Here is a 26,088-nt window from a genome sequence, read left to right as displayed (position 1 = left end):
GGGATTTGTCCCCATTTTAGCACTTTATTTACACATTTCTTAAAAAGGTATGCCAGTGAAAAAGTGTTTGCACCGAAAATGATATCAACCAATCTCCCCGAGTAACATATCCGCCAGTGTTTCTTAAAAAATCGTATTGATGGGGAAATTCGACTTTGCATTCAACATTTTGATGAAAAAAAAAAGATATAATGCGGTGCAGTGCCAAATATATCAAGATATGACAGGAGTGCAGTTCATTTATAAACTTTAAATCTCACTATTACAGCTGATTTATGCGCTTTGCATGCTTGTTCATTGCACTGAGACTTTTCATACTTATTATTTGGTTACTGTTTGAAATAATTGTGAAGTAAATGAAACTCTTACGTAGAAAACCAATACATAATATCATAAACACTTGCACTGGACTCCCTCAATTGTTCAATTCCCATTGACTGTCATAGATAATACACCTTATGAAAGTTTATACATTCTGACATTATTTAGGGACTCCAGCGCTAGATTTACTAATAAACGGAAAACGCTGAACATTTCCGGAATAAAATTGATTAAATATAAATATATAATAAATATTATTTCATAAATATGGTTGTATCCTTGCCAAATTCTTACGCATGAAAGCTGATCATGTATGAATGTTCGAGATGTTTGGACTGCAGCCGGCTAACATATTTTGAAATCAAAGTTTCATCAGTAATTACATACATACATTATCAATTTGAAACATTGGACAAGAATACAACCATACTTATTAATTAATATATATTATATATTTATATTTAATCATTTTTATTCCGAAAATGTTCAGCGTTTTCCTTTCATAAGACGCTATACAGTGCAGGCAATGCGTCTAGGTCGTGTCAGGTACTGATAACACGCTAGGCAGTGCAGGCAAAGTGCCTAGATCGTGTCAGGTGATGATTACACGCTAGACAGTGTAGGCTAGGCGCCAAGGTCGTGTCAGGTGATGATTACACGCTAGGCAGTGTAGGCAATACGCCTAGGTCGTGTCAGGTACTGATAACACGCTAGGCAGTGCAGGCAAAGTGCCTAGATCGTGTCAGGTGATGATTACACGCTAGACAGTGTAGGCTATGCGCCAAGGTCGTGTCAGGTGATGATTACACGATAGGCAGTGTAGGCAATGCGTCTAGGTCGTGTCAGGTGATGATTACACGCAAGGCAGTGCAGGTAAGGCGCCTAGGTCGTGTCAGGTGACGATTAAACGCTAGGCAGTGCAGGCAAAGTGACTAGATCGTGTCAGTTGATGATTACACGCTAGACAGTGTAGGCTAGGCGCCAAGGTCGTGTCAGATGATGATTACACGCTAGGCAGTGCAGGCAATACGCCTAGGTCGTGTCAGGTACTGATAACACGCTAGGCAGTGCAGGCAAAGTGCCTAGATCGTGTCAGGTGATGATTACACGCTAGAAAGTGTAGGCTAGGCGCCAAGGTCGTGTCAGGTGATGATTACACGCTAGGCAGTGCAGGCAATACGCCTAGGTCGTGTCAGGTACTGATAACACGCTAGGCAGTGCAGGCAAAGTGCCTAGATCGTGTCAAGTGATGATTACACGCTAGGCAGTGCAGGCAATACGCCTAGGTCGTGTCAGGTACTGATAACACGCTAGGCAGTGCAGGCAAAGTGCCTAGATCGTGTCAGATGATGATTACACGCTAGGCAGTGCAGGCAATACGCCTAGGTCGTGTCATGTACTGACAACACGCTAGGCAGTGCAGGCAAAGTGCCTAGATCGTGTCAGGTGATGATTACACGCTAGGCAGTGCAGACAAGGCGCCTAGGTCGTGTCAGGTGATGATTACACACTAGGCAGTGCAGGCAAGGCGCCTTTGTCGTGCCAGGTGACGATTACACTCTAGGCAGTGCAGGCAAGGCGCCTAGGTCGTGTCAGGTGACGATTACACTCTAGGCAGTGCAGGCAAGGCGCCTAGGTCGTGTAAGGTGACAATTACACGCTAAGCATTGCAGGCAAGGCGTGTCATTTGAGTATTACAAGATAGGCGAGTATGCATGCATAGAAGATGTCTGAATGCTTATTGTACTGTAAGCTTACATTGAACTAATGGCTTTGGCATATCTGTTATAAGTTGCAATAATTCAACTCTAAGCTTTAAAGCCCAATGGGCTTCTTAGAGTTGCAATGCGCTCTCTCTTGTCCATGTTATCAACAATGCAAGGGTTAAGAAACACTGAAACTGCAACTACTTATTAAAGTTTACCTATCTAAACCACAAACTCATCCAAATGGTACCATTAAAGCAAGAAATAATTGATTTTTATTGACTTTGGTTTTGTTTTGTACGCTGTTTCCGCCATATTGGAAAATTGACCCAATATTGATTAGGTCGCAGTACACCAATATTTTGCATGTCGGGTTATGTGCTCCAGCCTATAAAGTCGATGACGATGTGGTATTCGATTTGGAATGCACTGTTTCAAATTAAAACATAAACATGTCAGCGAGAAAAGTGTGTTGAAACATCGTCGTGTTTTTATAGGGTGCATGCAAAGGATAACATCCGTAGGTTGCCATTCAGGTAAATTTAACATGTTTATGAAGTTTATTCATTATTTTCCTCAATTGGTCTCGAACGACGTCTGTTTAGTGAAGCGCACAGATTCCGTGCGCTGAACTGCACCCATGTTTATGAAGGGGTGCATATGGACTGCCAGAGCCGCCATAGCAAAAAATATCAAATGCTCTGGGAGTCCGTTTATATGGACTAATCTGTTATTGGCGACCGCAAAACAATAGTCTCTATAGTATTTATAATATTTAAAACGCTCTTAGATGTGTGGATACTTGATTGCCATTTGCATATATTTGTAAAACAAGGCAGAGTGTTTAAAAAGTATACACTGAGAAAATTACGAAAACGTACGGACAGTGTCATGCATTAACACTATAAAGGGTAAATATTTTAACAAATCACAATAAAGTCGGGGTGTAATATAATTAAGTTTTGGTATCACTTATAACTAAACATTCCTTTAAATAACATTAATTATTTGAATTTTACCATAAACAAAGCCATTGAAATATCATGTTTAATAAATATCTTCTTAGAAGGGCATATAGACGCCCCGCCCCCGAAATACAGACAGACGCTGATTCAAACAATTCAGTGTATCGAGCATAGTTTTGAAAAAAAATGTCCGAATATAGGGTGCAGGGTCACGTGACTTTTTGAGGTTCACAAATGGATTTTAATGGATGTAAACACATCGGTAAGTTGTGATTTTTTCAAATTACTTGTAAAACAATTTTTCTTAAGAATTTTAAGATGTGCATAAAATAAAGTTTTGTATGCGACTCGTGGCAATGTGAAAAAACATCAGAATTACTTTATTTAATAAGCCTGTGTTCTTGGCCGAAATTCGATGTTTTCAGCCATTCACTTACACGATGTTTTCAGCCATTCGCTTACACGATGTTTTCAGCCATTCACTGACACGGTTTTTCTGCATGCAACGTGATATTTTGGAACCGATTTCAGACGTATTAAAAACAAAAATTCTTAAATCTTAAGATATCGGCACAAACTGTAAAAAACTGTCTTTTATGCACTAAAGAATTTTGCAAACATATTCCAATACCTTGGATATTTGCAAAAATAAAGTTCTTAACGGTGCGTTTTCCTTCTGACCAGCCCGTGTGTAAAGTCCGTTGATCCAGCACCCTTAATATCAATACGCTGCAAACAGAGCCCGAGACCACGTTCAATGGACCTGTCATTCTCTGCAAATATACCTCGGGTAGAAATATTATATGGGACCGATGCAGAGTAAATAAGTCCTTTTAAGTGTTCTCGATTAATTTTTTTTCTAACGACTGACCAAAAACAACGATATTTATCAAATGGCAGTGGAAACCATCCTAATATTTTGAAAAACCAAGAAAATGAAAGAAGAACATGGGAAAGTAAAGCGAAGACAGATTATTTGAAGTTTATGGACAATATGTTATTTAAAATAGTAATTATTGAGTGTAAGAATAATTTTGAATAGCAACATATAAGGGACTATGTTTAATACAATGATTGTCATAAAGTTGTATGATTGACTCCAAAATGCTACTGGTAAGTCTTTATCAATAAATTTTGGTCGACTATTTGTTTATGTATTAATGTATCCTATTATAAATTATTGTTATGTCCATCATCTTTAATGTTGCGTACGAATAAATAATATGCGTATGTAAATTCATTCAAAATTGTATTTATCAAGACAACGCCTTCCGAGAGTTGAACGTCCTACTTGACATCTGTTAGAAATATAAAGCAGCGAACGTGTAACGACGTAAATGTTATAATATTAACATAATGGAAACACTGTACAACCTTTTAAGCACAACGTACATCAGACGCGTTCATAATGGGCCTTTTTGTTCTTAATACGTTTTTAACGATCTAAATAAAAGATGTTTATGTTCCATTATTGCTTTCTTGCCTTATGTTACAGCACTAAATCGTCACTGGAGCATATAAATGTAAAATTTCTCGCTTGTTCTGGAACTTACAAACGTTTCGTTCACCGGTTGGGATCATGAATGGAATAGTTCAACTTTGGTTGATTTTATTCCACGCTTGCGTTAGTATTAACGCCTGTAAGTATCATTTCGTGTTTCCAGATATTGCTTAACATTTCCCACTTAGAAGCAAAGTAAAAATGGCAATGTGCAAACAGCTGTTTGCTGCTCATCACTATCTAAGGTTTGGAGATAAAGCCTTAAAAACTTGAATCTACAAAGAAAAGTCTTAAATATAACTATCTAAGGGACCTCATGTATGAATATGCGTATCTAAATGGTAAAGGGTTATATGAATACTAACGCGCGATAGTTAGCTACCCGGTTTAGATAGTATTATGATTCAAAGAGCCATATGCGAACATATATTAAGTATAGTAAAGGATGTCATATATTGACGATAGTTTACAGCAAGTGGACTTATTTGCACATATTCTTCCGTCTCCTGACCTTATGTTTAGTACGTTTGTTTACTTGTTGTTTGTTTGTCGATGCTTCGAGCCCACATGGGGCACGATCTTACATGACCGGTTGAAGACCTAACAACTAGTTAAATCATATGGGTATCGATTGCTTTCTTGCCAATGGACGGGCATAACTGACGTTATTCGGAAGTAAAGATATTCTTCAGTACAGGTAGGTCATAGTTCAAAATGTGCTGATCCTTAATCAAGAAGGATGACAGTGTTATGGACAGACACTTATGTACTGATAGTACATTTTAGCTTAAACAGACATTGTGCACGCTCTGATTTCAGGGGATGACTGCCTCTACGGACAGGACGGAATATGCGGAGGTATCGCGGGCTTTGTGTGCCGACCAGGCACAACTTGCATGTTTAAACCACCTAACGTCGCCGACGGTGCCGGCAAATGCTGCTTGAATGAGCCAAGTAAGCATTGTAGTTTTTGTAAGTTTACCCATTTATGCCTAGCGTCTAGAAAAAAAGGCCTTGTCAAACAGCGTAGACCCAGATGAGACGCCGCTGTTTGCTTAAAGGAATTTCTGTAAGAAAAATTCTAAATGTAGAAATAAATATATACTAGACATCCCTAATTTTGGAAATAAATTGATCGAATTTAGAAGGATAGGAGAGTCCACTAGGCATAAATGGGTTAACATCAGAAATGAGCAAATTTTAAAAGACTTTTTAACCTTCGAGGCGTATTATTTATATTTATGCTATGTAGACAATATTGAAAACAGTATTTTATTTCATTCTTGAAGAGAGAGTAAAAATTAAACTAATATACCAGGTAAAAAAAAGTTTGATGCCTTTCACGCCCCTAGGTTAAAAAACTACAACGAATCAGACCAGTTTAAAAGAAACGTCATCTGCGTTGAAATGAAAAAAAACAAATACGATGAAGTTTACAAAGTTGATTTTTTTCAAACACAATATTCAAGCTAACAGGTTGACTATATTCAAGCTAACAGGTTGACTATATTCAAGCTAACAGGTTGACTATATTCAAGCTAACAGGTTGACTATATTCAAGCTAACAGGTTGACTATATTCAAGCTAACAGGTTGACTATATTCAAGCAAACAGGTTGACTATATTCAAGCTAACAGGTTGACTATATTCAAGCTAACAGGTTGACTATATTTAAGCTTACAGGTTGACTATATTCAAGCTCACATGTTGACTATATTCAAGCTAACGGGTTGACTATATTCAAGCTAACAGGTTTACTATATTCAAGCTAACAGGTTGACTATATTCAAGCTAACAGGTTGACTATATTCAAGCTAACAGGTTTACTATATTCAAGCTAACAGGTTGACTATATTCAAGCTAACAGGTTGACTATATTCAAGCTAACAGGTTGACTATATTCAAGCTAACAGGTTGACTATATTATTGAAAGCGTCTAATTTTAGATGGGGGATTTAGCCTCTGTATCCCTTTGCCCTTAATAAAGTTGTAATGCATAGAAAAGAGCAAATTATATTGTTAAATGTGTTGCTTTATACGATTTTTTTTTGCTTTGTCCAGCTTTATATAAAATTCCTAACCACTATGTCTGATGGATATTTTGGTATTTTGAATTTCCAGAAGTTCAAATGAAGAATAAACAGTGGAAAATGTAGCCCAAATAAAGGTTTTTTTCTCTTACAAATGAAATAAAAATCAACAATTGAACCAATATTTCATTGTTTAAAAGTTTTAAAAGTCTTACTTAAAATAAATCTCAACACAAAATCGGCAGAGGCTAAAGGAATTTCATGAGTATTAAGGGATTTCCTTAACTGTTCATTCCGGTGATTTGTGAATGCAAGCCCAGGTTAAGAGTGGCGAACTATGCAAAATGTATACATCGTTCTGGAAAAACTTGACTTATGGCAAATGCGAATGTTTTATCCCAACTAAGCATGTGCATACCGCACAGGCTTATAAGGGACAACACTTTACGCATAAGCTAGATTTTTGTTTAGAAGAGACCTCTTTGAAACGAAACTGTTATAGAAGCTGATTAGTATGTGCTGACTGCACATGCTAAACTGGTATGACACTTTACGAGCATCAATTAAGCCCGGTTTTCCCAGACCGGAGTTCATATTAAACTACTTCTCACGACCAGGCTGCAGCGGACTCAGCTATGACCACACCCAGCTCACCTGTTGCGGAGGAACACTTCGTCCCCGGGTGGCCGACCCCCCTTCGCAGACCAAATGCTGCGGGACCCAGGCATATGATGAGCGGTTCCACATGTGTTGCAACGGACAGTTGACGGTAGGCACTATTTTTGTCCAATTTCGTGGTATATGTATTGGATTGTTAAAAACAGCTAAGAAACTTTCTATGAATAAAGTTCAATAACACAATACTCGTTGATTGCCCTATAGAAGAAGATACAAATTATCATTTAGGCGACAAGCTATTTGATAAGATTTTCGTCGAAAATCCGTAAAATCATTTTTTTAATTACGTCAGCATCTATCCATTCGAATTATTTGACATTCTCAAATAATGTGTTGTTGTTGTAGTTGTTATTTCAATTAATTGTTGGTGAGACTGTGCGACAAAATGTTCATATTTTAGCGAGAGAAAAAACACAGGAAAGTCATATCGTATTAAATTGAAGCAAATGACAACATTGAAAGCTTTGAATGTTTGCTAGTAATGTTCATTAAACAACGACAAAATATACGTTAACAGTACCTCTTTTGCTATCACCTATGATTTTATTAAAAATGGAATAAAATATTCTTGCTTTTTTATATCCCGCTCGTTCGCTCAAATATTTTTGCCAAAGAATGTCAAGCAATTTCACTAGGTCTTTGACAAACAACCTAAGAAAAGGGAAAATGAAGCCGCGGTCCTGTACCGTACATGCGAAACAATATTGGTCTTTCTGCCTAAATGTTTGTCAGATGAATGAGCACACATCAAATCACTCAATGTTTAATTAATTAATTCATTCATTCATTCTTCAGAAATTCAAATCGTTTTTTTTTGTGGCTTAGTAAAATAAACACAAAAATCAAGTCTTACTTGAAACACCGTCTATAAGGTCATGTTTAAATGTTACTTAATTGTTGTCTATAGTAATGGTCAAATCAAAATCCATTACATGCGCATGAAATGCTAGATGCATTGCAAACGCGTGTCCTACAATGTCCCGTGCATATTTGTCTGCATCATATTTTTAATAGAGTTCTTGTAGATAATGCATCGTCGTTTTTTATATAAAAGAAAGTATGTTTGTGTTTTTCAACCTTGAAGATAGGCATAAAAGTGTTTCATAGATGCAATGTCTTACTAATTGTCATAGACTGTGAATCGTTCTGGGAAAACAGCGCTTAATGCATGTGCGTAAAGACTGGTGTCCTCTCTGATACGCCCGTGCAGTCAGCACGTTCCACTTAAATTGGAATTTTTTGTTGAAAAGAAGTCTTCTTAGCAAAAATTTAGTCTAAACGGAAAGTGTCGTCCCTGATTACCCGGTAGCCTGTGCGGACTGCACATGCTTATTTGGGACGACAAATTAGAAATATGCATTAAGCCCCTTTTCCCAAAAAAATGAGGCTACAATGTCCTCTTCAGGAGAGCCCTGGCGGACCTAGACACAGCGAGTGTTGCGGCAACAAGGGCTACGATACGAGGTGTGGGGAGTGTAATGGCTGGCACATCAAACTATGGTACGACCAGTCCAAGGAGACTTGCTGTGCAGGTGAGGGCAGGTGGATTACCTAGAGCTGCAATGCGGCCCAACTTATCAAGCCATTCATTTTCGAATGATAGTATCTAAAATATTTATTACCACTCTTATCGAACTGGTTCAATACTAGCTGCACACCAGTAAACTGAAACTCGTACTTAACTAAATATCAAACATGAAAATTAATCTGTTCAGTAAACCGAGAAATTTCAGATAAATAAATGATTATGATTGGACATAATTACTTTTGCATAAGTCTTTATGGGTGAATGCGCACTGGACAGATTACAGCATTCCCACACTAAGTAAATGGGTATCACATAAATTAACATGCACCGCGTATATTTTATTGCATTGTTGGCATTGAGAAAAAGTAGAAAACACTCCAACTTTGAAAAGTTATACACCGTATAACAAATCTAACTTCAAACTAAAGTACACGTCGTACGTGACATTATACCGGATCTGTTTTACACCACAAACGTTATGACATCCAACCCGCACCGGCATGTATGTATAGTTGTTATTGTTGTAGGCGACATTACACCAATATCAAGCGATGTGAGCTGTTGTTGTGGTCACCTAGCGTTTGACCCCACGCATCTCATTTGCAAGAACGGAGCAGTGGTACCAAGGGCTACGGTTCGACCGGGAACATGCTGCAGTATGTATCCAACAATCCGTCAAAATCTATTGATGCCACCAAGCATAGTCTGATACTGCTTCCAATATGCATTTCCAATTACGTAGATAAATATTTTTAAAAATCTACCTTTTCAAAGTTTAAAATTGCTATAAAATACAGTGCATCTTTTCGCAATCAAAATAAAGTTATAGCAATGAGTACAATATTTTTCATAATTTCTTTGCAAAGTATTTTTAACGTTGAAATGTTTACTAGTATTTTATATATGGTTATGTGAAAGATCATGCAAGATTTGTAGATTTGAATAATAATAACAATAGTAAAAAACTTCAACGTATATTTCTGTTTCAGTGGCGCATACTTCGTCGCATGTACCCAACACATACTGTGAAGGTATGTACCATATTAAATGTTCTTACATGTGCATACATACAAAATGAAATTGTTAGATACGTTGAAAATAATTTATTAGCAAAATATTAATTTTTCATTTTTATCATTTATTCGACGGTTTTAATTATATACGTATATGTTTTAATTATGCCATGTATTGATATTTTTATTGTGTGTTGCAAAGCGTACCGTAATTTACATCAAAATATTTGTTTCTTTTAACAGCGGAACCATACAACGTAACGAAGCGTAAGTATAGTGTGTCATTTCAAATTAATAACAGTGTATGTTAACTGGAGTACATTTATACTTTGCTTTTTGCACACATCAAATTTTCGAATTTTGAAAAAAAAAAATATTTAAATCGATAGCTTATGTGAAACGACAAGGTATAACGCATCAGAAGTATCATGCAAGGATAAAGTATATATGGGCCTTGCCTTATGAAAAAGGGGTTCAATGCATGTGCGAAGTGTCGTCCAAGATTAGCCTCTGCAGTCCGCACAGGCTAATCAGGGACGACACTTTCCGCTTTTATGATATTGTTCGTTTCAAGAAAGTCTCTTCGTAGCAAAAATCAAGTTTAGGCGGAAACTGTCGTCCCTGAATAGTCTGTGCGGACTGCACAGGCTAATCTGGGACGACACTTTACGCACTGCGCCGCACATGCATTAAACCCCCTTGTTACAGAGCGCAGCTTATAATATTGGCGTATTTTCGTTAACAGACTTTACAAATAACATATTATACATTATAAATGTTTATACGAAAACATATTAAACATTACTAAATAATTAGAATGTACCAATTATCAAAAGAGTTGCCTTTTTCAGTCGAGTAAATAACCCCGAAAACTAATATGCGTTTCCACGTGTTCTTATTTCAAGTCGAGTAGCTTATGCAATTTGTTTACAAAAAAATAACAGAAAATATATGTTTTACATATTTTGCAGATTGAAAGATTGTATCGTCACTTTTCAAAACTTTCGCATTTGGTGAAAAGTGCGCAAAGCAGCGGGAGCCCGTAATGAGCGCTTCTCGCTGCTTACATGTTAGTAGAAGCCACAAGCAAATAGCAATTGCATATGCAACTAACCCAGTCTTTTTGGTTTGAAGTCACGTGCGAAGGTCGCGTGATCAAGTCGGAAGGCAAGATTTGCTGCGACGACACAATAAACGATCGCGTGGCGGGACCGTACACCCAATGCTGCGGCAATATCAGCTACGACCCGTCCCAGTACACTTGCTGCGAGGGAACGAGTCTACAGGAACTCGTAGCAGGTTATTAAAATACATGTGTTCTTACTTTTAGACGGGTTTGGGTCTTTTTTCAGATGTAGCGAACGTCCTCTGTTTGGTTCCAGTACCATATTTCCGGTTATTAAAATTAGCTGGTTCTATTGACTGTTTAGCTTATGGTAACTTGCTGTAATTGTAAATAAGACTAACCTCATGTATTTGTTTTTAAAATATTGATTCTAAGCAGTTATTCCATAGTCTAATAATACAGTATGTCGGTGCGTGTGTTGTAATACGTCTTCAACAGATCATCCTTGTTTTCGGACAAATGGGCTAACGCATGTGCGAAAAGTATCATCCCAGATTAGCCTGTGCAGTCCGCACGAGCTACTCAGTGAAAACACTATCCGCCTAGATTGGACATTCCATAAGAAGAGACCGATCCTCTTTTAACTAAAAAAATCCATAGAAGAGGAAAGTGTCGTCCCTGATCCGCCTTTGCTGACTGCGCAAGACACTCTGCGATGAAACTTTCCGCACATGCATTTCGCCCGGTTTTCCCAGAACGTGGCTCAAATGTTAATACATCAACAGGAGACCGAACAGAGTGCTGCTGTCGAGAAAGTTACGACCCCGAGAAGTCAATATGCTGTGACTCCGAAATTCAGCCATTTAGCAATTATACTGGATATCTCAACACGACCATGTGTTGTGGAAAGAAAAGCTATAACCCCGCACTGAAGATTTGCTGCAACGGTCAACTAAGAAATTTCTTTGGTGGACCATCAACGACCGCCTGCTGCAAAGATGAAGCCTACGACAAACGATGCTATACCTGCGTCATGGGTCAGCTAAGAAAGGACTTCAATTACCCAACTCAGATATGCTGCAATGGTGTGGCTCAATATGCCCCTGCGGGAAAGCATTCTTGCTGTTGTGGCGCCACTGCGTTCAGTCCTAATACGCACATTTGTTGCAATGGCGCTTTGGGCTGGCGAAAAGGGGGCGAATTCAGCTCTTGCTGTGGTTACCAAAGCTTTGATCAGCGCTACGAAGCGTGCTGCAACAACGTGGTGGTACAGGGCGGGGGCGGGTACGATTCTTGCTGCGGTAACGTTGCGTACAATCCAAGAACCCAGATATGCTGCGGAAAAAACACAGTCATAACTAGACAAGCGAATGAACATACTTGTTGTTGCGGGAGCTCGAGCTTTAACCCAGAGAAATCCATTTGTTGCAGCGGATACGTTCGGCCTCGTGATCCAAAGAAACGACTGCAGTGCTGTGGAATATATTCCTTCAATCCGAAAAGAGAAATATGCTGCGAGGACACGGTGCAACAGCGCTACAAAGGAAAACACGCTACATTGTGCTGTGGAAACCAGCGCTACAATACATACGAAAGCGTCTGCTGCGAATCGGGCGTTATAAACAAGAAGTACACACCGGACGACGATTGCTGCTGTGGGCCGAAAACGTATAACATCAAGAAGCAGGTGTGCTGCAATGGGAAAGTCAACCATAAATGCGGTGACTACGACCTTTGCTGCAACAACCTTAGCTATGACCCAAACATCAGTATCTGTTGCAACGAGGAATTGAAACCAAGGTCGTACGGCAACATGACGTTATGTTGTGAAACCGAGATATTTAACCCTTCTTCAAGCATTTGCTGCGGAGATAAACTGATTGACAAATATTAAAAGGGTATTGATAAATGTGTTTGTTTATTTAGCGCATTCCTTCATTATGAAATTATGCTTTTTCGAAACAATTCATCCGCGGTCGTGGGAAGTTGTTTATCACGATTCAAACAGTATATATATATAATATGGGAACTATTTGTAATCATACATACCATCATTGGCTATTTCTTTAAAATTGTTAAAACATGGGAGGTTTATGTAAATGTGTAAATTAATTGACCAAAAGGCAGTTATTTAATTTTGAGATGTTTGCATATTTATTTAGAAAATATGCACACAAAATAAACACATTATAACGTCTTGCTTTTTTCGTTCTTGAATACATCCACATCAATTACTAGTTGTTTAACCTAAGTTCCCAAAGAGAAGTATGCATATCTTAAACTTCTGAACAATTACATCTATTCAGTTCATGTTAAACAAGGGCAAATGTTTTGCAAATTTTAAAACGAAAAAAGGGGAAATGTACAAACAACCCGGATATAAGGACATTTTTCCGAAAAAGTCATTAATAGACTGCCTCAATACACTGAAACTGACAAAATACACTGACACAGCATATAATACAACACACGGACACAACACACTTACACAGGACACAAATACAACACACCGACACAACACACTGATGCAGGACACGGACACAGAACACACCAACATAGCACACTGTTCAAACACACTGACACAGCACACTAGCATTTCACACTCTTTCAACACACCAACATAGCACACTGTTTTATAAACACACTGACACAACACACCTTCATATCACACTGTTTAAACACACTGAAAAAACACACCAACATAGCACACTGTTTAAATTCACACACAACACACTAGCATAGCACATTCTTTTAACACACTGACACAACACACTAGCAAAGCAGAGTCTTTAAACACACTGACACAACACACTAGCATAACACAGTCTTTAAACACACTGACACAACACATTAGCATAGCACACTCTTTAAACACACTGACACAACACACAAGCATAGCACACTGACTCAGCACACTGACACAACACACTAGCATAGCACACTGTTACAAAACATTGACACAACACACAGAAACAAAACATTGAAATAACACCGACTTAGCTCTTTGATTCCACATACAGACACAATCATTTGGTCCGTGCTCTGTGAAAAGGGGGCTTAATGCATGTGCGTAGTGTTGTCCCATGTTAGCCTGTACAGTCAACACATGCTAATCAGGGATGACATTTTCCAATTTTATGGTATTTTTCGTTTACAGAGAGTATCTTCTTGGCAAAAATAAAAGTTGCTGCACAGACTTATGTGGGACGACACTTTACGCACATGAATTAAACCCACTTTTCACAGAGCATGGCTCATTTATAAAACATCTGTAATCACAAAGCTTATTTCAAAATTCTACAGTAAAACCACTTAAATTCATGAAATTCATCAAGTAAATGTCTGGTTAGCGCACAAGTTTATTTGCAGTAAAATTTTTCATACACAAGAATTGCAAATATTGTTCGATGTTTCCTTTCGGAAACAGAAAAAGAATGCAGATATTGAAATAAAGTTTAAGTTGTCACTAAAGAACAATTTGAAGTTCGTATCATATTAAAGCACAATTATGAAATGTGTCAATGACTTAAAATATATCCACAATGATATTGAATTAATTTGCATTAGAACAAATATGCCAAGCATTTAAAGATAAACACATTAAAATAAAACAAGGGCTGTTTGTAAAACATGCATGCCCCCCATATTGGCTGTCAGTTGTAGTGGCAGCCATTGTGTGAATACGTTTTTGGCACTGTGATCTTGACCTTTGACCTGAAAGTCAATAGGGGTCATCTGCGAGTCATGATCAATGAACCTATGAAGTTTCATGATCCTAGGCCTAAGCGTTCTTGAGTTATCATTCGGAAACCATTTTTCTAAGTTGAGTCACCGTGACCTTGACCTTTGACCTAGTGACCTGAAAATCAATAGGGGTCATCTGCGAGTCATGATCAATGTACCTATGAAGTTTCATGATCCTAGGCATAAGTGTTCTTGAGTTATCATCCAGAAACCATTTTACTATTTCCGATCACCATGACCTTGACCTTTGACCTTGTGACCTGAAAATCAATATGGGTCATCTGCGAGTCATGATCAATGTACCTATGAAGTTTCATGATCCTAGGCATAAGCTTTCTTGAGTTATCATTCGGAAACCATTTTACTGTGTCAAGTCACCGTGACCTTTGACCTAGTGACCTGAAAGTCAATAGAGGTCATCTGCGAGTCATGATCAATGTACCTATGAAGTTTCATCATCCTAGGCATAGTGTTCTTGAGTTATCATCCAGAAACCATTTTACTATTTCCGGTCACCATGACCTTGACCTTTGACCTAGTGACCTGAAAATCAATAGGGGTCATCTGCGAGTCATGATCAATGTACCTATGAAGTTTCATGATCCTAGGCATAAGCGTTCTTGAGTTATCATTCGGAAACCATTTTACTATTTTGGGTCACCATGACCTTGACCTTTGACCTAGTGACCTGAAAATCAATACGGGTCAGCTGCAAGTCATGATCAATGTACCTATGAAGTTTCATGATCCTAGGCATAAGCGTTCTTGAGTTATCATCTGGAAACCATTTTACTATTTCTGGTCACCATGACCTTGACCTTTGACCTAGTGACCTCAAAATCAATAGGGTCATCTGCCAGTCATGGTCAATGTACCTATGAAGTTTCATGATCCTAGGCCTAAGTGTTCTTGAGTTATCATCCGGAAACCATCTGGTGGACGGACATACGGACGGACCGACATGTGCAAAACAATATATCCCCTCTTCTTCGAAGGGGGGCATAAAAATAGTCTAAATTTTGTTGGTAACTTAATTCTGGAGAAAAATGACATTTATTTAAAATCAAACACAGAGAGGGTAATCAGTTGAAAAAGAAGATGGCCACGTCCATTCCAAGATAGGTATTTTTCACCATTTTATACCCTTAATTACGTTTATTATTTTTTTAAATACCACTCACTTTCCTGCCACTTCAGCGTTTATTTCGTATTAATTTTCACTCTTATCTCCACTTTACTTCCTACAAATGTTCTACACGGGAGCTGTAATTTTGTGTCCTGCATAGGAATTTCGCACAGAGTAAAATTGAGATGAAGAGCAAATATTAATCATTCAAAATATCAATTACTTTCTTATAAAAATACATATCTCCGCATGCAATGTCTCACTGTATGTTTACATTGTCAGACAACGTTCAACAACAATTTAAGAATATTTATTTTTCTTCGCTCGTCTTTTAGTTTACTATACAAAAATGTACATAACTTTCACAAATTAAAAACAAAAGTGCCAATATATGTAATGATTCATTTCAAGTAGGAGTCACAAAGGCTTTCAGAATTTTCACATCATCCACTGGGCGATCAGTCGAGTCCGTTTCCACAAGCCCAATGCGCTGCACATAAGTCATCCCATTTGCTACTCGCCCAAATATTGTGTGTTTGCCGTCAAGCCACTGGGTTGGGGCCAGGGTGATGAAGAATTGGCTCCCATTTGTGTCGGGGCCACTGTTAGCCATAGACAGGATACCAGCTCCTATAAAACAGTAAAAATTGTAGCTTCTTTCTGTGTAAAAGTGGACTTCACGCAAGCGTAATTCCAGATTAGCCTCTGCAATCGCACAGGCTAATCAGGGATGATGCTTTCCGCTTTATGCAATAACACCTTTCCAGCAGGTAAACAAAACTCCAGTGTAGGTGGAAAGTGTTGTCACTGATTAGCCTGTGCAGATTGAAGTGGAAAGTGTTGTCCCTGATTAGCCTGTGCAGATTGAAGTGGAAAGTGTTGTCCCTGATTAGCCTGTGCAGATTGAAGTGGAAAGTGTTGTCCCTGATTAGCCTGTGCAGATTGAAGTGGAAAGTGTTGTCCCTGATTAGCCTGTGCAGATTGAAGTGGAAAGTGTTGTCCCTGATTAGCCTGTGCAGATTGAAGTGGAAAGTGTTGTCCCTGATTAGCCTGTGCAGATTGAAGTGGAAAGTGTTGTCCCTGATTAGCCTGTGCAGATTGAAGTGGAAAGTGTTGTCCCTGATTAGCCTGTGCAGATTGAAGTGGAAAGTGTTGTCCCTGATTAGCCTGTGCAGATTGAAGTGGAAAGTGTTGTCCCTGATTAGCCTGTGCAGATTGAAGTGGAAAGTGTTGTCCCTGATTAGCCTGTGCAGATTGAAGTGGAAAGTGTTGTCCCTGATTAGCCTGTGCAGATTGAAGTGGAAAGTGTTGTCCCTGATTAGCCTGTGCAGATTGAAGTGGAAAGTGTTGTCCCTGATTAGCCTGTGCAGATTTCTGTGATGATACTGTACGCACATGCATTAAGCCCGGTTTTTCCAGAACAAGGCACATTGAACTTAGCTTGCTAGTCTCCATACACGACAGGGGGAGTTTCCTCCCGGTACTGTGGTTCACTTGAACTCACATGCCAACAGCAAGCACAAGACCATACAAAATGAGTCGTGTTCTGAGAAAACTGGGCATAATGCATGTGCGTTAAGTGTCGTCCCAGATTAGGCTGTGCAATCAACACAGATTAATCAGGGATGACCCTTTTCCGCTTTTATGACATTTTTTTGTTTAAATTAAGTCTTTTCTTAGCAAAAATCTAATTTAGGCGGAAAGTGTCATCCCTGATTAGCCTGTGCAGACTGCACAGGCTAATCTGGGATGATACTTTACGCAAATGCATTATGCCCAGTTTTCTCAGAACGCGATTCAAATGAATATCTTTCAGTCAAAAATAAAAAGCTCAAATTAAAGCTATAACTCACAAATATATCAACTTTTGTGAGTTTTGTATTTGTAATTTTTTTAAGGAGTGCTGGTGCACACCTCCGTTCCTCAAAAATGCAGCCACATGGTCAGTGGGAATAATAAATATTACAGGGAATAAAATAAGCACAAGTGTATTTAATGACTTTTTCTATAAACAATACATAATGCAAAAAATACAGCAATTGCTTCCAAAGTTTCAATCCTCACAAATCACAAATGTATAAGAATGTGATTAAACAAACTTGAAAAGATTCTTTTCCAAAAATAAGATTGCAGATTTTGCATAATGGCAATACCTGTATGTTTGAGATCACCATGAATTTCATCTTCAAACTCCTTCCCATAAATGCTTGCACCCCCTCGTCCTATAATAAACTCAAACTGGTCAGTATTACAAGTTAACACAAAGCCAGTAATTAACAATTAACATGTATAGCACTTGATATGTTAAACATGATACATGCATGTTATCAAGCATTAAAAATGCAGTTTATAAGGGCTCTCAACATTATAATTAACTTGGCAAATGAGAATTAGATGTAAGATCAGTATTTAATGCAAATCTGTTTCATCAACATCAGCTAGGTAAATGTATCAATAAAATGCATAATACTGACTGAGCTGTAACTGAACCATTATTGACTAATATTGTAACATTATTAGTGCCACATCATGCAAAAATAGGTGTTATGCAATATGCAGCAAGCATTGCCACAGACCAGCCTGAGGATGATGCAGGCTGGTCTACAGATATACAGACTGGTTTTGCATAAAACCCATTTTCGCATGATGCAGGTCACTTTCACTTATCAGTGGGTAAAAATAGGAAAATAACATTATTGAGTTGATTTAACAAGAGGGTCAAGGGCCCTTAAGCACTCACCTGAGACTCTTAAGGGACAAACTATGGAGCATTAACATATTATATGAAACATATATCATTATTTAATTTCAAGGCACATTACTATGGAAAATGTTTGATGCTTGACAATATATACAACACAGAATGTCCATAAAACCGTTTATTCATAAATTGGGGACAACACAACTGGAACAATCCAGTTAGCCAGTACCTGTTTTAGCTGTAAAAGAGGCTGTTTGTAAAGTACACTTGGTAACTTATAAGTTATGAATCATTCCTGGATCAAATGTGGTGCGTGGCGCTTCCAATTACAGCTCTGACATATCATGCATATTAAATGAAAGGTAAAAAAAGATTCAAACGAAACAATTTTTTTGTTTTCATATATATAAAATAATCTACATAAAAATATTATAAATATTTCATTTGAATAATTCAACAAAATGAGAAATCGGATGGTCAATCACGCTTTTAAATTTATCACCTGTGTTAAAATGTTTCATTTTGGCATTTTACAAGCTAAACTAATACATCCTGTGGCAGCCTTATTTTTCTATAGAACAGAACCATTTTCGAACCTAATTGAGATATCATTAGAACAAACATGTTTTATGAAGATTGGGCAAAAAATGTGACTTCAAGTGAGTTAAATAGGCTTTAATGTAGCCAAATCAGAAAAAACACCCACCTCCAAGAAAGCCATGTTTTCAACTGACTTGAACCAGTTTGAACTCTGCACAGATATTAAAATAAATATTGTATGAAAGTGTCATGATGATTAATACACTAAACATGTGACTTTTTAAGAGTTAATAAGGTTTCTCTACAGCCATATAAGGAAACCTGCCCGCCCCCTGATGGCTATGTTTTTCAACAGACTTGAACCATTTGCAAATCAAGTTGATATAACTTTTAGTTTTAAACAAGAATATCAGTGAAACTGATGGATGCTCCCCGATTATGCGCTTTGTCAATCTATGTGTTAATAACCACCTTAAAAAATCTATTATTAGCCTCGGTGACCTTCACCTCGACCCCAGTGACCTCAAACCTTATCAAAAGGTAGAGGTCTATGCAAGGTACCTACATGCCAAATATAAAAGAGATCGGTAAAGTATTGAAGCGCTATGAGAAACTGTAACAAAAGTGTGACAGAAAATCTATTATTAGCCTCGGTGAGGATGACCCCAGTGACCTCAAACCTCATCAAAAGGAAGAGGTCCATGCAAAGTACCTACATGCCAAATATGAAAGAGATCGGTAAAGTATTGAAGGCGCTATGAGAAACTGTAAAAAAAGTGTGACAGAAAATCTATTATTTGCCTCAGTGACCTTGACCCCAGCAGGGAATAATCTACCAGTGCGCCCCGCGTCTATGACGCACATATACAGAAATAGACGCATAGTTTTTAAATATGTGCGTCCACTCAGACGCATTGCTGAAACGAATCCGTTAACGCATGCGCGAATCACTATAAGTACGAACCAGTTTGGGTACGAGTTCAAAGTGTAGCAAAATCGCTGAGTTTAACCAAATGAGGCTACAATAATGCAACAAGTCTTTTGGTTGGCTATAGTCAAGCCATTGCTGTATGCGAACCAATTAGAATCGATCTTTTAAATAGAGTGTGTTATGATATTTTCCGGAGTCCCCGGATGAAGGCCTGTTATAATGTTTTGTGCAGAAAAAATGCTGCCGAAAAAGGTGTTAAAGCTGGACCCTAAACAAACCACTCTTAACTTTAATACCAATAATGGCCGGTCAACGGATGTAAAAAAAATATTACTATCAGTGAACCTGATTCTAACTCTAACAAGGGACAAAATTGTCACAAAACCAGGTTTTCATTGTGAAAAAAAATCTGATTAAGGGAGACAACTCAAACTGAACTTTTGAAATGAACAAACAAAATTAACCCCCTTTGTAAGTTTGTTTCAAAATAAATCTATTTTAAGTTGTGGTGACCTTGACATTGGAGATACTGACGTGATTCTTTAGTGCGACACACCGTCCCATGATGGTGAACAAATGTGGCAAATAATTGTAAAATCTCACAATGAACGACATAGTTATGGCCCAGACAAGCTCATTTATTGCCAATTTTGACCTTTGAACTCAAAGTGTGACCTTGACCTTGGAGATATCGACGTAATTATTTCGCGCGACAAACCGTCCAATGATGGTGAACAAATGTGCCAAATGATTTTAAAATATGACAATGAACGACATAGTTATGGCCCGGACAAGCTTGTTCCGCCAGCCAGCCAGCCAGCCCGCCCGCATTCGCCAATCTAATAACCAGTTTTTTCCTTCGGAAAACCTGGTAAAAAACTCTTACTTTCCAACGCAGTTGGTTGGATACATTTTCGTGGCTTCGTATGTTTAAGACAACGACTATACAAATGTAATTATGTTCTGTGATGTCTGGGAGCAGCATGGGGCAAAGAACGGTCTGTGTAAAAAGTAAAAAAACATAAATTTTCAGAGAACCACAGTCTCTAGACACAGTAGCAGGTTGCAATCATGTAACAAATTAAACATACACTGTTATAGCTTATGTGAAGGCAAACATTTGTATTTTGTAACTGTTTTTGAGATTATTAAAGGTTTAATGCAAAATGTAGTTATTTAGCTAGTGTCATTTTCTTCATTACTTGGTATCTTTCAAAATTTGGGACTTATTCAATTTCATGGTGGACTCATTAATTATGGCCTGAGACTCATTGGTCTAAAATCTGCGAGTTCAGGGACCCATAGGGAGTAAATTCTAGATTATTCCCTGCCCCAGCTCAGGGCTCGAAATTACACTCGCACACTCGCAAAATGCGAGTAAAAAATACCGATTGCAAGTTAAGTTTAAAGCCACTAGTATTTTTTTGCGAGTAAATAAATAGTGAAAAGAAATGAGTAGGTATAATGCTGCTTGACGTCATGATCGCTAAATCAATTTATAGAACGCCCAAGTACCCTTATGCGTAAGCGCACACCTTGTTTGTAGACTGGTATATACAGATACGTGGATGGTATTGGTACAAAGGAAGTGAAACAGTCGACTATTCACACATGTTCATTGAAGCGAAAAATAACTTGTCACTTTATTCCCACAGACGGAAATAACACAAAATATACATAATACAAAAGATAAAGCAAAGTTAACCATTTAGTTAGAAAAAACGGATTTAAAATCCTTCTACGAAAACAGTGAATTAGTGGGAAAAATAACTTCAAATAAGACTTAAACTTGTTGTAGATGAAGATGGTCAATCAACCTGATGTGGGCCGCTATGGTTTAAGGAACTGATATCTTTGTATGGTTGCAGAAATAAAATGTGTATACACATGAACATGTTAAGTACTTTTATTTTGTTTAAATAGTACTAAACTAATGTCCAAGGTTTTTTATGTTTCCATCAAAATTGGCGAGAATGTTTTTGATATTGCAAGTTGGTATTTAAGCAGCTCGCAATTTTTTGCAAGTAGAAAAAAAAGTTAAATTCGAGCCCTGCCCCAGTTTCCTCAAACGTCATCAAAATGTAGAGGTCCATGCAAGGTACATACATGCCAAATATGAAAGAGATCGGTAAAGTATTGAAGGCGCTATGAGAAACTGTAACAAAAGTGTGACGGAAAATCTATTTTTATAAGCCTTGGTGACCTTGACCTTGAACCCAGTGACCTCAAACCTCATCAAAAGGTAGAGGTCCATGCAAGGTACCTACATGCCAAATATGAAAGATATCGGTAAAGTATTGAAGGCGCTATGAGAAACCGTTAAAAAAGTGTGACCGAAAATCTATGTTTATTAGCCTTGGTGACCTTGACCTTGAACCCAGTGACCTCAAACCTCATCAAAAGGTAGAGGTCCATGCAAGGTACCTACATGCCAAATATGAAAGAGATTGGTAAAGTAACTGGCAACTATATGCTCTGCCGAAATTTTATTTCGGGGAGCATAAAAACCTTTCTGACCAAGTTTTACAAAGGTTTGACATTAAATGTGACTTCTAGAGCTCTTACAGGCGTTCTTTTTTCATTTGGCCAAGAGACATAGGTTTTAATTCTGGTTTATTGGATAATAAATATTTCCTTTTACGAGTTAACAAGGTACATGTTGATAACATACAGCAACAAAAAAACACGATCACAAAAGCTCACTATGAGCACATTGTGCTCAGGAGGGCTGAAAATCACCAGCAAACTGTTCTGTGTGGAATGTCTCTTTTTTAAAAGCCGTGTTAGCAATGCCAATTACAAGCTCAATTTATGTCCGAAACTTAGCTATAAGAATTTGTTATGCTGATTTGATGACAAAGCCTTAGTGGCATACATATTAGCCTTGCTCATGGAAAACATGGCAAAATGCATGTGCGCACAGTACTGTCTCAGATTAGCCTTTGCAGTCTGCACTGTTTTTTTATTAAAAAAGACTTACCTTCAACGAAAAATTCCTTAAAAGCACTGAATTGACTGATAACCTGGTGCAAACTGCAGAATTTCTGAGAAAGTAATCAGGGACAACAATCTACGCAAATGAATTATACCCAATTTTCCCAGAAGGCTCATGTGATTTCAAAAAAAATCTGAATACCTTGTGAAGTTATACAGACTTTAGTTTGATTAATTCATCAATTGATCAGAACTCATGTTTTGAACAAAGTATAACCATGTTTATTAATAAACCATAACCTCCCATCAATAATATGTAACCTGTTCCAGTTGGGTCCCCTCCCTGTATCATGAAGTCCTGGATGATTCTGTGGAATTTGATCCCATTGTAATACCCTCTTCTTGCTAGCTCTGCGAAGTTCTTGCAGGTGTTTGGGGCATGTTTCCAGTACAGCTCAATCACAATAGTTCCCATGCTGAAATAAAAACAAGTATTTTAGCTTATTTGTCTGTTAAGATTTGTTTCACAATTAAAGCAAGTTGTTTGATCATATCTTCACAGCTACTGGTTGGTGGACTTTTCCCGATGAATGCTTTTACATAAAGTTTTATAGAAGACAAACATTTTTACAAACTTGTTTTAAAATCAATCAAATGTGAACCTAAGCTTTCAAACTGACTGCAGGCATACCTATCACCATCACAGTAAAGCAGCGGGTTCAAAGACATAGCTTGAAGTAACAATAATAATTACGTATACCGATACTATGATAAACAGACAAAACGAACAATTTTAGAGCCACTTCAAACAAATTGTCGCCATTTGCAACAGTGGCAATCGACAGCAAAACTCTTGAAAACTTGTATTGGTCTGTCAATTACATAAGATTCGAATTTGTGTATGTAAATATCCATGTGAACTTATTATCATAGTTATACAATCATGATCCAGCAGTGTTTTTTTCTTTTGAGATCAAGACCAGTATAGGGACACATTGCCAATTAAAAAAGTATATAGTTTTGCCTCTACAAGTTCAACTTCAACTAAAATAATATTTATATCACTTTATTCTTAATGTTTAAGTATTTGTAAGCAACATCAATTAATCTTTTTAAGTCAAAACAACAAAAATTTTCCAGATCCAAAGGGACCCTCCCAGGCATTGAAGAATCCACTCGACCGCTCGCATATGCGAGTAATGTTGACGGTCGGGCGAGTAAATTTTGTTGAATACTCGACCGACTGGGCGAGTGCTGTTTTTCAAGTTGAGAAATATAAATTCAGTTCCAGGAATCCTGCCACATCGATTCAAACTGCGAACAATTTTTCGAATGAACAAACAATAGATTTAGTACACAAAGAAACTGCACTTTCGTTTTGACAATGAAAAATGAAGTCACGGGCACAGTAAAAATAATTCTCGAAATCGGCTGCGCTCTTTTCTCTTGTCAGTGCTCTTAGCTAATCGATTAAAAGTTTAAAAAAACATTTAAATATATTGGTCATTCCATGAAGAATAAAATTTCATTTAAATGTAAATATCAATACAAAAATAATACATAACTGGTTAATTATAATACTTCTTATATTTAATTTAAAAAAAAGAAACAAAAATTATTAATAAACAGAATAATTTGTGATCAAAAGCCTTAGCCAAAATTTACCATATTGTAACCATTTGTCAATCAAGCGTGTCTTTCAGTAAAAGTTCGTCTGAAATATTAAAACTCAGCAAGGAAAAGGGTTCTTTTTTAAAATATCTGCAAGGTGGTGGAGTTAGGGAACAGAAAAAAAGGTCATCAAAACGAGAAGCGGAAAGTATTGAGAAAAGGAAACAAGTGCAGAAAACGTGAGGAAAGCAAATAAAATCCATCAGATAGTGTAGTTAATTTGTTTGCAGTTTAGTGTCACTATGTTAGGTAGGTTAAAAAGGTTCTGGTTGATCATAAATATAAATATATAGATATGGAAATAACTAGCACCACACACTGCCATCTGGGAACCTGTGCCTAAGACAGTGACAAACTTAAAGGAGCACCTACACACACAATTTTAAGCACGCATAAATAATCGTGTAAAACCGATTATCCGAAAGATATTATCCGGAATTAGGTAACAATCGGATATATGTAAAGTATAGAAACAATTGTATTAAAATGAACAAAATCAATTCATACGTAGTTTCCAGTGTCACATTTGCTGGTTGCCATGTTTTCGGAGGAATTCCAGAAGCTGAAGTGATTGACATTTGTAAATAATTAAAATAGCCGCTTGTGTGTTAAACTGTTCAACCCAAACGCGTAAAACGACAAGATAACATTTGAGCGAAAATAAGGGGTAACATTAAACCAATATTTCCTTTTGTTTCTAGCAATATCATTTCTGAAATGTTGTTTAAAACTTTAAACAATAAAACCAATAATTAAACAAAAATATTACATGAAAAACGAAAAAACAATGTAAGCGTATAGTGATGTTAACACCAACGCATACACAAGTAACATTAACTCATGGAAACATTTTGTTTTGAAAAACAAACAGATGTTTTGTCTCCCCCATCTTTTTTATCCACTGTGTACGTTTATTTGAAAATGTCCGAATCTGATGGATACGTTGAAGTAACCAAGTTTGGCTTCTATTCAGCGGGAAGTGCGCTTGAAATTAATATCAGCTGGGTAAGTGTCTAATTTTTGCCTGTGTTGCGGCATTAAAACACCATGTAGATGTTGATGAAATTAAAGGGCTGCCATTCTGTGAGAGGGATGGAGAGAGAGAGAGGGAGAGAGAGAGAGAGAGAGAGAGGAGAGAGAGAGAGAGAGAGAGAGAGAGAGAGAGAGAGAGAGAGAGAGAGAGAGAGAGAGAGAGAGAGAGAGAGAGAGAGAGAGAGAGAGAGAGAGAGAGAGAGAGAGAGAGAGAGAGAGAGAGAGACAGAGAGACAGAGAGACAGAGAGACAGAGACAGACAGAGAGAGACAGAGAGAGAGAGAGAGAGACTCATACCGTTACAATTGTTTGATCTATTTAATATTTTTTAGTTTTAAAATTTACTTAGGACATGAAAACAACGTCTGAAGATGGTTGACATTCTGCAAAGTTGGATTAAATTGTCTCTATGCATAAAGCATTATATTCCGGACACGTTTTGATATTTGGCCTTATGTGTGACACTGATTGGTATTATGATAACATTTATTTCCAAGGATTTAATGCCTCCGGTAGGGCGGCATGCAGCAGTGAGACTGTCCGTCCGTGTGTCCGTCCGGCATTCCGGAATTATTTTCAAAACGCTTAAAGATATTGATCT

General features: G+C 37.5%; 2 protein-coding genes across 5 annotated transcripts; one reads left to right on the top strand and one right to left on the bottom strand.

Annotated features, from left to right (window-relative positions):
* The first annotated feature begins 3,226 nt into the window (after positions 1-3,226).
* On the top strand, positions 3,227-12,702 carry LOC127840379 (uncharacterized). The gene is made up of 9 exons (XM_052368790.1): positions 3,227-3,254; positions 5,313-5,447; positions 7,141-7,292; positions 8,607-8,733; positions 9,257-9,385; positions 9,719-9,760; positions 9,986-10,009; positions 10,877-11,041; positions 11,594-12,702. The coding sequence occupies exons 1-9, from the start codon at positions 3,227-3,229 to the stop codon at positions 12,700-12,702; spliced, it is 1,911 nt and encodes a 636-aa protein (XP_052224750.1).
* Positions 12,703-14,149: 1,447 nt separating this feature from the next.
* LOC127842855 (peptidyl-prolyl cis-trans isomerase-like 1) lies at positions 14,150-25,101 on the bottom strand. Of its 4 annotated transcripts, none has more exons than XR_008031919.1 (5): positions 24,963-25,101; positions 23,106-23,260; positions 17,832-17,900; positions 14,660-16,308; positions 14,150-14,522 (listed from the first exon to the last, which is right to left on the bottom strand). XR_008031919.1 is itself a non-coding variant. In XM_052372613.1 (4 exons), exons 1-4 carry the CDS (start codon positions 25,031-25,033, stop codon positions 16,085-16,087), a joined length of 519 nt encoding a protein of 172 aa, XP_052228573.1. In that variant the 5' UTR covers positions 25,034-25,101; the 3' UTR covers positions 14,150-16,084. The 4 variants fall into 4 exon arrangements, 1 of the variants encoding a protein (XP_052228573.1); XR_008031920.1 differs by having other exon boundaries at positions 14,944-16,308; XR_008031921.1 differs by having other exon boundaries at positions 15,088-16,308.
* Positions 25,102-26,088: the final 987 nt, after the last annotated feature.

This window comes from Dreissena polymorpha, chromosome 8, assembly GCF_020536995.1.
Source record: "Dreissena polymorpha isolate Duluth1 chromosome 8, UMN_Dpol_1.0, whole genome shotgun sequence".
Lineage (NCBI taxonomy): Eukaryota > Metazoa > Mollusca > Bivalvia > Myida > Dreissenidae > Dreissena > Dreissena polymorpha.
Note: the sequence above shows the minus strand (reverse complement) of the source record. Positions and strands in the feature narration are given on the sequence as shown.

What these genes read in the sequence shown, in the direction of transcription:
- LOC127840379 (XM_052368790.1), top strand. Translation starts at nt 3,227, where the DNA reads ATGGATTTTAATGGATGTAAACACATCG. An exon ending in ATGCTGCTTGAATGAGCCAA is followed by an intron (nt 5,448 to 7,140) that starts GTAAGCATTGTA and finishes TCTCACGACCAG; the next exon opens with GCTGCAGCGGACTCAGCTAT. An exon ending in ACCCAACACATACTGTGAAG is followed by an intron (nt 9,761 to 9,985) that starts GTATGTACCATA and finishes TTCTTTTAACAG; the next exon opens with CGGAACCATACAACGTAACG.
- LOC127842855 (XM_052372613.1), bottom strand. Translation starts at nt 25,033, where the DNA reads ATGTCAATCACTTCAGCTTCTGGAATTCCTCCGAAAACATGGCAACCA. An exon ending in AATGTGACACTGGAAACTAC is followed by an intron (nt 23,261 to 24,962) that starts GTATGAATTGAT and finishes TTTTTATTTCAG; the next exon opens with CATGGGAACTATTGTGATTG. An exon ending in AGGGGACCCAACTGGAACAG is followed by an intron (nt 17,901 to 23,105) that starts GTTACATATTAT and finishes AGTTTATTATAG; the next exon opens with GACGAGGGGGTGCAAGCATT.